This window comes from Camellia sinensis, chromosome 6 (assembly GCF_055761805.1).
Source record: "Camellia sinensis isolate YWXY chromosome 6, ASM5576180v1, whole genome shotgun sequence".
Classification (NCBI taxonomy): Eukaryota; Viridiplantae; Streptophyta; class Magnoliopsida; order Ericales; family Theaceae; genus Camellia; species Camellia sinensis.
In genome coordinates this window covers 98,056,470-98,071,478 of record NC_138966.1, presented here as the reverse complement: position 1 = coordinate 98,071,478, position 15,009 = coordinate 98,056,470, and the positions used below count along the sequence as shown (strand labels likewise).

General features: G+C 33.5%; 1 protein-coding gene and 1 long non-coding RNA gene across 2 annotated transcripts; both read left to right on the top strand.

The window, feature by feature from the left end:
• The first annotated feature begins 3,568 nt into the window (after positions 1-3,568).
• LOC114286735 (protein PHOSPHATE-INDUCED 1) lies at positions 3,569-4,771 on the top strand. Its single transcript, XM_028229962.2, has one exon. The coding sequence runs from the start codon at positions 3,664-3,666 to the stop codon at positions 4,612-4,614; it is 951 nt and encodes a 316-aa protein (XP_028085763.2). The 5' UTR covers positions 3,569-3,663; the 3' UTR covers positions 4,615-4,771.
• A 2,005-nt stretch (positions 4,772-6,776) lies between these two features.
• On the top strand, positions 6,777-11,773 carry LOC145792787 (uncharacterized). The gene is made up of 3 exons (XR_014332686.1): positions 6,777-6,960; positions 7,181-7,351; positions 10,200-11,773. It is a non-coding gene; the product is annotated as an uncharacterized LOC145792787 (long non-coding RNA).
• The last annotated feature ends 3,236 nt before the right edge of the window (positions 11,774-15,009 follow it).

Sequence of the window (15,009 nt, the reverse complement as noted above, 5' to 3'; positions counted from 1 at the left end):
TTTCCAACTAATACTAACCGAGGGGGCAATTGGTAATGCTACTTTAAATCTTAGGGGAGAGATTGTAATTTCTAAAATGTGAGGGGTGTCAATGTAATTTACCCAATGAGGGCAAAATTGGTATTTAGAAAAATTAAATTACTGAAGGGGGGAATCTGTAATGAAACTTTAAATCTCAGGGGAGATGTAATTTCCAAAAGATGAGGGAGAAACTGTAATAAATATAAACCTTAGGGGTTGTCAGTGTAATTTACCCTTCTTTTAATCATTAAATTCTACTTGAATATGTTCTTATTGAGTGATGATATACAAACATAAATTTTGTATAAAATTTTCAAACACAATGATAAATTTTAATGGTGACATTTTACTTTAAAACAAAACATCCATAAACATAAACATGATTTATATTTACAACAATATCACTATCACAACATTTTTATAATATTTTTTGTATAAATTTTTGTATATAAATATAATTTTTCATTTTTATTTCCACCATTAATTTTCTTTCTCATCTATTCACCCACATTTATTATAGTATTACCAAACACTATCATTCACGTGAAATCTAGCCAACCAACCAATCAAACTTGAAAGCACAAAAATGCAATTCATATACATACGTTTATACAAAAATAACATCAACAAAAATGTACCCTACACCCCCATGCAGTTTTCAAAAATAATTTTTTGAGTTTTTAATTTATATTTTTATATTTTTAATAATTTTTTAAATATTTTAATCAATTTAATTTAGATATTTTTAAAAAGTATAAAATTTGTAGAAAAAATTTTATAAAAAAAAAGCATTGAATACAAAAAAATAATATAATGCACTGAATTTTTATATTTTTGTATTTGATGAATTTTTTTTTAAAAAAATCACAAAATATTATAGTTCTTAAGTATATTTAGGTGTATCTAAAAAAAATTTTAAAAAATTACTTCAAATATTTTTAAAAAATAGTAAAAATAAAAAAACATGAAAAATAAAAAAATTCAATTTTTTGTGTGAGTTAACAAAAAAAAAATGATTGTTATTTCTCTTAAAATGATTGTTATTTCTCTTAAAATGACATGAACAAAATATCTGTATTATCTTATTATTTGATATGTATAAAGGTTAAGTGACAAATTTGTCATTTTAATCAGACGGGGGCCAAGTGTAGTTTTTCAAATGTGAGAAGGAGATCTGTATTAAACAGAAACCTTTGGGGGTGTCAGTGTAATTTACCTTTCGATTTCTAGAATTCACTTTTCAGAAAATGTTACTTTTTAGTTTTCCTTATTTTTTTGTTTTTACTGAATTTTTTTAATATTTTAAGCAATTTTTTTTTTAATTTTTAGACATACCTAACGTAAATACACTTAAAAATTATAATTTTCGTGAAAAAATCTTTAAAAAATTTATTAAATACAAAAAATATATTAAAAATATAAAAATTTAGTATATTTTTCATATTATTGTGTATTTATTAATTTTTTAAAATATTTTTTTACAAATATTTTACTTTTAAGATACATCTAAGTAAAGTGTATCTAAAAAAGTAAAAAAAAAATTATTTAAAATTTAAAAAATGTTCACTAAAAACAAAATAAAAGATAAAAAAATTAATTTTCAAAAAATTAAATTAAAAAAATTAAAACCAGGCAATTATTGAAGTTTTTTTCCTTCCAATTCTTCCTCGATTTTGAAATGACGCGTTTTAGAGTGTCCGTTGGTTCTCTCCCTCAAAAGTAATGATAAAGTTTTGGGCTACCATAAAAATGGTTGGTGGTATGTAGGCTCCGTTTAGCTCTTTGGCAAGAGCTAAATCGGATTTTTTGACTATTTTAATCACAAAAAATAAAATATCACATCAAATTTATAATTATTACATTCTTTTTTCACAAAAAAGTCAAAAAAGTCAAAAAGTCAAAAAGCCCTTCCCAAACCAAACTTTTTAGCCCAGGCTAAAATAGTCAAAAAAGCCAAAAAGTCAACCCACTTCCCAAACGGAGGCGTAGGCGGTCCAAAACCCACCTGTGACCTAGGGTGGACCCAAGTCCATGCCCAGCCCGAGACCTTGAGTCTAGGCTTGGACCATCGTTTTTAAGTCCAGCTCGCCCCATCGGGCAGCTTAAGGCCTACTTAAAATTCCAATCTGCCTAAGGTCCAATGTTATTTTTAATAGAAAATAATAAAATTTTGGTGAAAAAAAAAAAAAAAATTGTTTAGGCCTACCTAAAGACGGAGCCCAGGCCTAGGCCTAGGGACCTGGCTCGAGCCTCGACCCACTGCTCGCCCAAAACCCGAATACCCTTAGGATTGGGCCTATTTGGGCCGACCCGGCCCGATTTTTGACTGGAGCCTGTAAGGCCCGACATGGGCCCGATCCGGCCCAAATTACACCACTAACCACCACCCTCTTAAAAGGTTTCGCACTATTTTTTTTTTCAATTTTTAAATTACATATTTAAAGACTGCTCAATTGTTAAAACTAAAAACAATTATACAAAGATTGTACTCTAGAAGGGTGAAAGAAAAAGAATTTTAATAGTTGAATAATCTAATATATGGTTTCAAAATTGAAAAACATTAGGGGATATCCCGTGATAGTTAAGAGGGGAAGTGTAACTAATCCGTGAATTTATTTGACATCTTATTTTAGTGTGGAAAATAAGATTCATATACAATTTAAAACAAGAATCATATGACGGTAATATTTTTATAATTATAAATCAAAGTATTGAATATTTTAACTTCAAGCTTTTTCCTTCTTTTTTAAATTTTTTTTTTTTATAGATAGGGAGTGATTTTGATTTAATAACTATAAATAAGACACATCATTCTATATGAATCATTTATATACAAATTCTGTTTGAGTGGCATTACTGAGTTAGTTATTATGTTTATAAATTACTACATGTAAAAATAGTAATTAAAGATATAGTACAAATTATCAAATCTTATAAATTTATTTACTTAAAAATTGGACATCTACCGTAACATTCAAAAGGGTCATGTTTCAAATATTAAATTTTTATTATTACATGAGACATAAGTTAATAAAAAAAATTCCAAGATTTACTAATTTATAGATTTTTTAATGTATGCCATTAGAACATATGTTAAAAGAATTTTAAAATATCATACATAGTTTATTACATATACATTCATTCAAAATATATATTCTTTTTAGAATAATATTTTAGAGCACTAAATTGAGAGCTCTAGAGCATCACTAATGATGTGACACAGTGATCCCCACCAAAGTGATGTGATGTTTTGGCTTGAGTTTGTTTTTTTTTTTTTTTTTTTAAGCTCATTAGAGCTATTAATAGTCCAAAATTTAGTGGGATGAATCACCCCTCTTCTTTTTAAGCACACGAAAACAAAATCCTTGACTCATATATCAATTTCATTTCAGGAAATCTTACTAAAATATTCTGGTGATATATAGAACTTTTGGGGGAAAAAAAAAATGTATTGATAGTCTAGTCTAATATTTTTCTCTCGTTAAAAATTGTACAAAGATGGTTCTCAAGTCCAATATAAATAGCACCACTCTGCACCTCTCATATCACAAAAAACTCAAAGCATCTTTGCTACTCCTCTCTCTCTCTCTCTCTCTCTCTCTCTCCCCAACTCCAAAATCATTTTCTGTTCGAGGTCAGAAAATGGCTTCTCTTGTATCATCCCGTTTCATTCTACAACTTTTCTTTGTTGTCTCTCTCTTCCATATCTCTTTCGCAGCAAGAAAACTCACTGAGTTGGTTCAAGATCAGACCAATCTCCTTCAATACCACCATGGTCCTCTTCTCTCTGGCAAAATCTCAATTAACCTCATTTGGTACGGCAAATTCAATCCCACCCAACGAGCCATTATCTCCGATTTCGTCATTTCACTGTCTTCTTCCCCACCTCAAACCCAACCCTCTGTTGCCAATTGGTGGAAGACAACCCAGAACTACTACCACCTCGTTGACTCCAAGAAACCCTCCTCTCTTTCACTCTCTCTGGGCAAACAAATACTCGATGAGAACTACTCGCTCGGAAAGTCGCTCTCTGAGAAACAGATCAAACAGCTGGCATCCAAGGCCGATCAAATCCACGCCGTCAACGTTGTGTTGACTGCCTCCGATGTCACCGTAGATGGGTTCTGTATGAGTCGGTGTGGGGCTCACGGATCTTCCAAAACTAGCCAGATTAAGGGAAGGAATTACAAGTTTGCCTACATCTGGGTCGGCAACTCGGAGACTCAGTGCCCGGGTCAATGCGCTTGGCCATTCCACCAGCCCATGTACGGACCACAGACCCCACCCCTGGATGCACCCAACAACGATGTGGGTCTGGACGGTATGCTCATTAACCTGGCTAGCCTCTTGGCCGGGACAGTGACGAACCCGTTTGGAAATGGATACTACCAAGGTCCGGCCGATGCGCCACTTGAAGCTGCATCGGCTTGTCCTGGGGTTTATGGGAAAGGGTCCTACCCGGGTTACCCTGGGGATCTGTTGGTGGACCCCACAACGGGTGCTAGCTACAATGCGCATGGTGCTAATGGAAGGAAGTACTTGCTTCCTGCTTTGTATGATCCAGCTACATCGTCTTGTTCCACTTTGAACTGATAGAAAATTAGAGGCTAGAATTAGATTTAGCTACGATGTAACACCCATGGTAAAGGTTTATACAGATTTACAATGCCAATTCATTCTTTTATTCATTCATTTGTTTATTTTTATGTTTAATGATTAATAATATACACGCGCAAATTGGTTTGCTTAATTATTCCATGATATGAAATTTATTTGCTGCCAATTCTTGAAAATTAAAACTTGTGTCTTAATTTTCTTTAATTTTAAATATAACAGATGGAAGAACAAATTTAAAAAAATAATAAAAAAATAAAAAGAAAAATTGGAAAACAAACAAGATAATTGAGTGAGAAGCAAAGGGGATCTCCAACTAGTAATTTTTTATTAGTGATTAATATTTGTAATATCACTGCTATATACTAGTATGATAGGGTTAGAGGAGAGTGGTGGCCATAAAAGGGGGCAGCAGGTAAAGTGTCTCCAATATGGCAGGGTATTCTAAAGTATTACCCAGGATAACCCTCAGTTGTTTGATTTTTATATGGATAGTGTGAGAATAAAGGTTGGACATGGGAGAAAGAACACAATTTTGGACTGATATTTGGTGTAATAATAGCAATTTCAGTGAGAAATTTCCAGGACTGTTTAGTCTATCAGAGGATACGGAGGGTTCTTTGCTGCAGTACAGTCAGAGAAGAGGAAGTTCAGGTGAATGGAATCTGGTTTTCAGAAGACAGCTGAGAGCTTGAGAGGAGGAAGAGGTAAACAGACTTTATACGTGGTTGAATGAAGTCCTCGTAAATGGAGTGCATATGGATGAATTGGAGGGTCCGAGTGAAAACATCAGATTTTCTACATAGAATTGGGGTGTTGGATAATAATGCTAGCACTCTGTGTGTCCTTTGCAGAAAGGAAATTGAAACTGTAACCATGTACTTTTACATTGTGGGTGTTTGGGAAGTGAGGTTTTTTTTGTAGGTTTTTTTAGTTGTAGGATATTATTAGAGAAATTTTTTTTTGTATTTGAGAAGATAGTTGGGTTTTTTTGTGATTGAATGTGATGTTTGTGAGAGAAAAAATAAAATGATTATGGGGTTTGATGTGATATTTTGTTTGGATTTCTTTTTTTTTGATTTTGTAACCAATTTGACTTTTAATGAAAAAAAAAAGCAAAAAAAAATCTTTCCCAAACACCGCAATTGTCCACTGGCATGGAGAGTATGGTTTGGAATTTTGAATTGGTGGGAATTGTGTTGGGTAATACCTAGATGATGTTGAAGCATTGTTACAATGGTGAGCAAGTGTTAATTTTAAGAAGAAACGAGTATTTGGAAAATTGTGCCATTAGTATTACTGTGGTCAATATCGAAATTGAGGAATGATATTGTTTTTGAAAAATGTTTAAGAATACTAAAAGTAAAATTTACGTGGCCATGAGCCCCACTCATAAATGATTTGATGTATGTGTCTTGTTTTTTTTTTTTTTTTTTTTTTGCTCTATTGTCACTACAACAATTCACACTTTTGGCGACCAAATTTGGCGACTAAAATGAATTTAGTCGCCAAAAGTCAACTCTTTGGCGACTAAAATTTGTATTGGTCGGCAATGGTTCATATTTTAGCTACTAAAATTTTTTAGTAGCCGTATATTACTTATTGGCGAAAAAAATACAATTAGTAGCTAAAAAATGACCCAATAGGCGACTAAAAAATAGTTAGTCACTAAAAAGCGCCCAATAGGCGATTAAAATACAATTAGTCGTTAAAAAGTTACTCAATAGGCGACAAAAAACCACTTAGTTGCTAAAAAATACCCAATAGGCGACTGAAAGACATATTAGTTGGCGTTAGTTTTGATTTTTTGCTACAAAGATTTATTTAGTCATTGTATACTACTTTTTGCCTACTAAAACAAATTTAGTCGGCAAACATCACGCATAATATTTAATATTAATCTTTGGAGACTAAAATTTAGTCAGTAAATATTTATTTTCGGTGACCAAAAATGTTTTCGTCGTGGAATAATAATTTTTGGCTACTAAAATAGTTTAGTTGCCAAATAATTAACATTGTTTTACTTTTATTTTTAGCTACAAAAAAGTATGGTCGACAAAGGTTATTTTCAGTGATCAAAATGATTTCAGCAATAAAACTAAATTTTTTTGGTGGGAACACAATTTTGCCGCCTAATTTTGCTTTATGTTTAATCTTTTTTTTTTCCTCTGTATGTATCGATACATACACCAAAGGAAAAACCAATCAACACATTGTTTGCTCTCACTCCGATCGAACTGCCTATCACTCTCCGTTGGTACAATGTCTCATCGCCACCGTCACTCACCGTTGCTCACCGTCTCAAGCCCATTGATTTTGATTTAGGTATTTCTCTCTCTCTCTCTCTCTCTCTCTCTCTCTCTCTCTCTCTCTCTCTTCTTTTATTTCCCCATTTCACTATAGCTCTAGGGGTTTTTGTTTTGTTTTGTTTTGTTTTTTGATGCTATAGGAGTTTCATTTCTAGGAAACGAGTAAATTGGTTGTGATTTTTGTTCTAAACTTAGGGCTTTTTTGTTTTGTATTTATTTATTTATTTTTGATGCAGAGGCTTGATCTCTCTTGCTAAATAATGAATATATTCATGGAGATTTGAAGTATTTTACCCTCAACTTAGAAACATAGTTCATTCCACAAACAACATTCAACCGATTGGTCTGTTCCCCAAACAACATTCAACATGCAAATTGTTGTCAATCTGGTTCAAGAAACAGACGAGGTATGCCCTTCTTCAACTTCCATATGCCATTAGCTGTGTAATCCAATTCTTAATTTCATTATCCTATGGTTGCTTGATTGAGAACTCTCTTGGCTCTCTGTGTCTGAGTTTGGTTTGTCCTCATATTGAATTGGATTCGTAGTTGTTGATTTGTACTTTTCATACATTTGTTCTTTCCCGTGAATTTGTTCTTCCTGTTACATCTTTCGCCCTCCAACTATTTGATGCGATGCCCTAATCAAAAACTGCTCATTTTTTTCTTCTACTTCTTCTGTTGTATTCTGAAGTCACATATTGGTTTGGGTTTTAATATTTAATAAATTTATTTGTTATTCCTCTAGACCCAAGAAAGAATATCATGAAACAAGAGAGAATAAAATTAAGAATCCAAAAACTGCTGTATGGCTACTAAAATGTGATTGTAAAGCAAAGTTCTTATCATTTTCTTCCCCTCATGCCTGAAGAAAAAAAAAAGTAGATTAATATGAGAACAACTCATATACATTGATTGTGTATTTATTTGCATGTATGGCTGCTAAAATGTGATTGTAAAACGAAGTTCTAATCATTTTCATCCACTCCTGTCTAAAGAAAAAAAAAACAAGTAGATTAATATGAGAACAACTCATACATAGACAGAAATATTCTTAGGGTATGCATTGGTTTTAATAGCTTTCAGAATTGCAAAATGTCAAACTGTACAATCAATGGCTTTGGCTACGCCTTTCATTTCTTTTCAAGATTCCAAATTTGGCTAGTGTTTTTTGTCAAGGAAGAACCATATATTGAGATGAGATTTCAATTTTAATGTTTTAATTGAATGGATCAAACCTACATTTTTTCCACTTGGGTGGATTTTCAATAATTGTTATGAAAAGATTATATTATAAATGCAAATGTGGTGGTATTTTCTGATTATTTTCAAGTGGGTTAGATAAAACTCCAAAAAAGAAAAAAGAAAAAAAAGAGGAGTTATTTTGAACCAGAAAAGAGCTAGTAGTCATACTTACACATTGATATGTTGATGTTCAAGGAAGTAAATTGCCAAATAGTTATTTTAAAGATACATATGTTCATACTGGTTATAGATTATAAAGAGAATAAGAGATATAGTGTTTTGTATTCAATGAATTCAATTATAGTGATGTTAGCCTTTTTATACAAATCTAATAATCTCTATTTAACCAAACCATAACCACCTAACCTGACTATAACTACTTAACCAAACTATAGTTAATCTCTAACAAACTAACAACTCAATTACAACTTGCTTTGGAATACACACGTGCTTGATATTGGGACTGCTGCTGATGCTGCAACTGCTGCAGCTCTGTTCTGAGCTGTGGCCTTGGCTGTGGTTACTGTGGCCTTGGTTGTTGCTGTAGCTGCTGCAGCTCTGGTCTGAGCCGTGGCCTTGGCAGCTGCCTGAGCTGTAGCTCTTGTGACTCTTCTTGTGACTCTTGCAGCTCTGTTCTGAGTTGTGGCCTTGGCTGCAACTGAGCTGGCTTATTAGATTAGCAAGTTGTAATGCTAATAGTAGCTTTGAAATTAATCTTTCTGAAGGATGATAAGAAGTGGCATTTTAAAGGTTATTTTGTATTTATTTGGCAAATCAAATGACAACCATGAGTTGCCCAAGATTGTTTGTGTGGCAAGTTATATTGCCTCTCATTTTAGTTATTTGACACCTTGGGTTGCAAGAGCAAAGTGTGCTTCTTCTTCAATGTCTTAGGTGTATATCTAGCATTAAGCTAAACTTTTGATTTATCTACTTTATTGACAATTTTTTTTTATTGTTAAGGTTTTATTTTTTTTGACTTAATTTTTGCATTCCTATCCTGAAAAATATGTTTTGTAAAAGATTTTGTGTCCTGATAAATTGGTAGTTAAAGTTACTCTTAAGACATCAGGACACGTCCTGTTTGATACGTATAAGTTGAGTAAGATTATGAATTCTATAAGACTAAGAGATAGGTTAAGTAGGATTAAGTAATATAATTACTAGTACAGTGATATTAAATTAGATATATAAAACTAATTTTTCATGTTGGTTATGTATATGAAATTCTGTAAAACACTTCACTATATAAAGGAGCTTTTGTTGTTTATAACAGGGACAAAATCATATTTCGTTACTTAATTCTATGAGATTGGATTAATAATAGCATGTACTATTTTTGAATTCACCCATTTAAAAAGATTTATGGTTTCATATGTATGCGATTGGTTATTCGGTGCTACTTTTTGGGAAAAGTAACATAAAAAAAAAAAATGAATAACATCTTGGAGCTCTTTGCATATATGTATGTGAATCACCAATACATATATCATCAAAACCTTCCATCATTTCAATCAACAATGTTCAATATTATGAACAGTGGTTTATCATCATCATCATCATTGTATTATCATCATCATTATCAACAACAAACCAATAAGAAGAGGCAATGACAAAACATATTAAGTAAGATTAGTGAGAAGCGTGGAGTGGTCCATCAGTAGCTTGGGTAGCCATGGCAAACTCAAACTGCCTCATAGAAATTGAAGGAAAATATAGTATTTCAGGAGCTGTGAGGTTCTCCTAACTGCTTTTCATAGGATTGTTGGTGCTGTTTGTAGTAGTAGTAGTTCCATCCCATCTTATGTGTGTAATCTCCATCTCCATTTCCATCTATTCCCTATAAACTTGATCAGAAAATTCTTCATTTGTATACCCAGTTCAAAGTTTGGGGTTTTCACTCAAGTGAGACATGTTTTGTCAGACATGTCTTGTTTATTAGAAAACGGGTTTTGTATATCATTTTCAATGTTGATAATGGGTTTTGTTTTCTATTGTTTTTGTTTCCAGACTTTGAGTAGGTTTTGATTCGTAATATTAGAAGACTTAGCAGTAGAACACTTGGTGTTTGGATACTCTGAAGGGCTTCATTATGATATGAAAAAGGTAAGCACATGTTTTCTATGAAAAATTCACTTTCCCTGAATTGATTATAGTAAATTAAATGGTTAAACAGAATACATAAATGATTGGGTTTCACATAGATTAGAGTAAATTAGCACAACAAGATTGTGTAAATTTTATGAAGCCTAACAAGATTACTAATGCAATTAAATCTTCTTCCAACCTGTTTTGAGATTAGGAACTACATACATTCATTTAAGTTAATTGAAAAAAAAATTAAAAATAATCCAACTTAGTCGAAAAAGGGCGTTCGAGAGGCAAAAATGTAAAACAGCCCCTGAACCGCTCTACGGATATCACGGGTAGCTTCCACATGACACATAGGACCTATGGGAACAGACGAGATGTAATTAGCACATGTAGGTTGGGAGTTGGAGTAAAAAATTCTTAAACTTAGTCGAAAAACGGTGTTCGGGGGGCGAAAATGCAAAACAGCCCCCGAACCACTATATGGATGTCACAAGCAGCTTCCTCATGCCAAATAGGATCTGTGACAATAGTTGGCATGTAATTAGCACACCTAGGCTGGGAGTTAGAGCCGAAAACGCCTTAAACTTAATCGAAAAAGGACATTCTAGGAGTGAAAATGCAAAATAGCCCCCGAACCACTACATAGATGTTATGGGTAGCATCCTCATGACAAATAGGATCTATGGCAACAAATGGCATGCAATTGGCACGCCTAGGTTGGAAGTTAGAGCCGAAAATGCCTTAAACTTAATACAAAAAGGGCGTTAAGGGGGCGAAAATGCAAAACAGCCCTTGAACCACTGTATGGATGTCACGACCACATTCCCCGTCACAAATAGGACATGTAACAATAGACCAAATGTAATTAGCACACGTAGTTTGGGAGTTAGAGGCGAAAATGCATTAAACTTAACCGAAAAATGGCGCTAAGAGGGCGAAAATGCGAATCAACCCCCGAACCACCGTACGAATGTCACGACCACCTTCCCCATCACAAATAGGACCTATGAAAACAAACGAAATGTAATTAGCACGTGTAGGTTGGGAGTTAGAGTAAAAAATGCCTTAAACTTAACCGAAAAAGGGCGTTAAGGTAGCGAAAATGCGAAACAGCTTTCGAACCAGCGTATGGATGTCACGACCACCTTTTTTGTAGAAAATAGGACCTGTGTCAATAGACGGAATGTAATTAGTAATTTAGGTTGGGAGTTAAAACTGAAAACGCCTTAAACTTAACCAAAAAAGGGCGTTAAGGAGGCGAAAAAGCGAAACCGCCCCGGAACCATCGTACGGATGTGACGGCCACCTTCCTCATCACAAATAGGACATGCAACAATAGACCAAATGTAATTAGCACACGTAGTTTGGGAGTTAGAGCCGAAAATGCATTAAATTGAATCGAAAAAGGGCGTTAACGGGGGGAAAATGCGAAACAGCCCTCGAACCACCGTACGGATGTCATGGCCATCTTCCCTGACACAAATAGGACCCGTGACAACAAACAGAATGTAATTAGCACACGTAGTTTGGGAGTTAGAGCAAAAAATGCATTGAACTTAACCGAAAAAGGGCGTTAAGGGGGTAAAAATGCGAATCATCCACCGAACGACCGTACGAATGTCACAGCCACCTTCTTCATCATAAATGGGACTTGTGACAATAGATGGAATGTAATTAGCACACATAGTTTCGGACTTAGAACCGAAATTGCATTAAACTTAACCGAATATATGCGTTAAGGGGGCAAAAATGTGAATCAACCCCCCAACCACCATACAGATGTCACGGCCACCTTCCTCGATCACAAATAGGACCTATGACAACAAATGGAATGTAATTAGCACACGTAGTTTGGGAGTTAGAGCCAAAAATGCATCAAACTTAACCGAAAAGGGGCGTTAAAGGGGCGAAAATGCGAATCGGCCCCCGAATGACCCTACGGATGTCACGGCCACCATCCTTATCACAAATAGGACCTGTGACAACAGACAGAATGCAATTAGCACACGTAGTTTGGGAGTTAGAGCCAAAAATGCATTACACTTAATAGAAAAAGGGCGTTAAGGGGGCGAAAATGTGAACCAGCTGCCGAACGACGGTACGGATGTCATGACCACTTTCCCCATCACAAATAAGACCTGTGACAATAGATGAAATGCAATTAGCACGTGTAGGTTGAGAGTTAGAGCCAAAAACGCTTTGAACTTAATCAAAAAATGGCGTTAAGGCAACAAAAATGTGAAACAGCTTCCGAACCAGCGTACAGATGTCACGGCCACCTTCCCCGTGGCAAATAGGACATGTGACAATAGATGGAATGTAATTAGCACACGTAGTTTGGGGTTAGAGCCGAAAATGCAGCAAACTTAACCGAAAAAGGGCGTTAAGGGGGCGAAAATGCAAATCAACCCCCGAACCACCGTACGGATGTCACGGCCACCTTGCCTGTGACAAATAGGACCTGTGACAACAGATGGAATGTAATTAGTATGTGTAGGTTGGGAGTTAGAGCCAAAAATGCCTTAAGCTTAACCGAAAAAGGGTGTTAAGGGAGCATAAAAGCGAAACAGCCCCGGAACCACCGTAGGGATGTCATAGCTAGCTTCCCCGTGATATATAGGACTTGTGATAACAAACCGAATGTCATTAGCACACGTAGTTTAGGAGTTAGAGACAAAAACGACTTAAACTTATTCGAAAAAAGAAGAGTTTGACATCCAATAAATTTTCAACATTTTTATTGTAAATGATGCCATTGTTTCATCATACACGGTGGTCATTTGGGTGGTAAACGTATTAAGAAAGCATGATATGGTTATAGAGATAACCTTGTATATTACTCAATCATTTTACTTTGACTAGGAAAATGAGAATGAAGAAGAATTAAAATAAATTTACCACCAAAATATTCTACTCAGAAAAATTTATTTTATGAAGAGGTATGCTCCTAGAAATTGTATTATTTGTAAATTGAAATCAAGTGTGGAATAAATCTTTCATGATACATACATATGATTGTATTTCGAAAAAAGGTTTTTATAGATTGTTTTACCTTAAATGCATGTTATTACAACCTTTTTCCTATGTCGGAATGAATTGATATTTTATAATGGGTGCAATTGTTTTTTTTATTTTTTGTAGATGGCTTTTGGCGTGGACTTGTGGATAGTCTAAATTTTTGTTTATGGAGGACACTTGACACTTTTTGTATAATCCTGCTAACTATGTCTTCCTCTGCTTTTGTGAATATTAGCATTACTAATATATATAACTTTTGTAATCTAACTGATAGTTGCTAGTGTGACATATAGATCACCTTTTGTCATGGTACAGATTACGGTGGTAAGTTGTACCACGCCAAATAGCCATATCGCATGGTAGTAAATATATTTTTTGTATATGGCAGGTTGGATTCTTGTATGGAAATATAATTTTAGTTTGGACAATAGTTGGTTTGTATGGAATATATAAAGTTATTTATTTTTGGATGGTTGGAAGTAATATGGACTGTGGCATGATTGATAATTTTACGTTGTGAAATTATGAATAGTATATGTATTGTTTTGTTTATATACGTATTACAGGTTGCATGGAATATAGACAGGTTGTGAATAAATTATAATTTTGCGATGAAACATAAGAGCATGTCTTTGGCAACTAAATTGTTAGTAGTTTAAAAAAAAAATTCGGAAAATAGTTTTGACTACTAAAAGTTTAGTAGCAAAAAAAAAACAATCAAACATTTGGCCACTAAAAGTTTAGTAGCCAAAACAAACAATCAAACATTTGGCAACTAAAATATGTCGTAGCTAAAAAAATAAGCTGAGGACAAAAAAAAAAAAAAAACTTTTGGCGACTAAAACTTTAGTAGCAAAAAAATGTGAGACTTTAGGCGACCAAATGTTTAGTATCCAAAACACAATGTTTGCCGACAAAAATCTTAGTAGCTAAAAACATAAGACTTTAGGCGACTAAATCTTTAGTAGGCAAAAAATTTGTTGACTTTAGGCGACTAAAATCTTAGTAGCCAAAACATTGTTATTTACTTTAGGCTACTAATATATTTAGTAGCTAAAACTCTTTTCCGCGACTAAATGATTAGTCGTTAAAAATAACTGAACTTTTAGCAACAAAAATTCTAGTCGCCGAAAATATGATATTTAATTTTATTTCAAACCTTTTGGCGACTAAAAACTTAGTTGGCAATGTAGTACATTTGGTGACTAAAAACTTAGTTGCCAAATTTTAGTCGTCAAATTTGTGAGACATATTATATTTTTTTCAAATCTTAGGAGATGTGAGTGTAATTTACCATATATGTTTTGATTTACGGAAAAAATATATAATTTATAAAATATATCTAAAACAAAAATTATATTATGTATAAGAAATGTAACAAACTAAGATCGATTACTTAATTAGTCATTTTATACCTTTTGTTTTATTTAGTTCATTGAAATGAGATAGAATGACAGAAAATGGTCATTTTTTAGTCTCCCCTATAGAATCATTATTCCCTTTTAATAATAAATCATTATTCCATTTATAATAAATTTTTATTTTTTTAATCAATCAAATATAAAAAGGTGAATTACACAAATAGTCCCTATAGTTTGGAGATTGTGTCACTTTGATTCCTGACTTTTCAATTATGACACATTTGACCCTGAATTTTGAATCTTGTTTCAAATAGGGACAATTGAAAATATCATTAGATTTTTCAAGG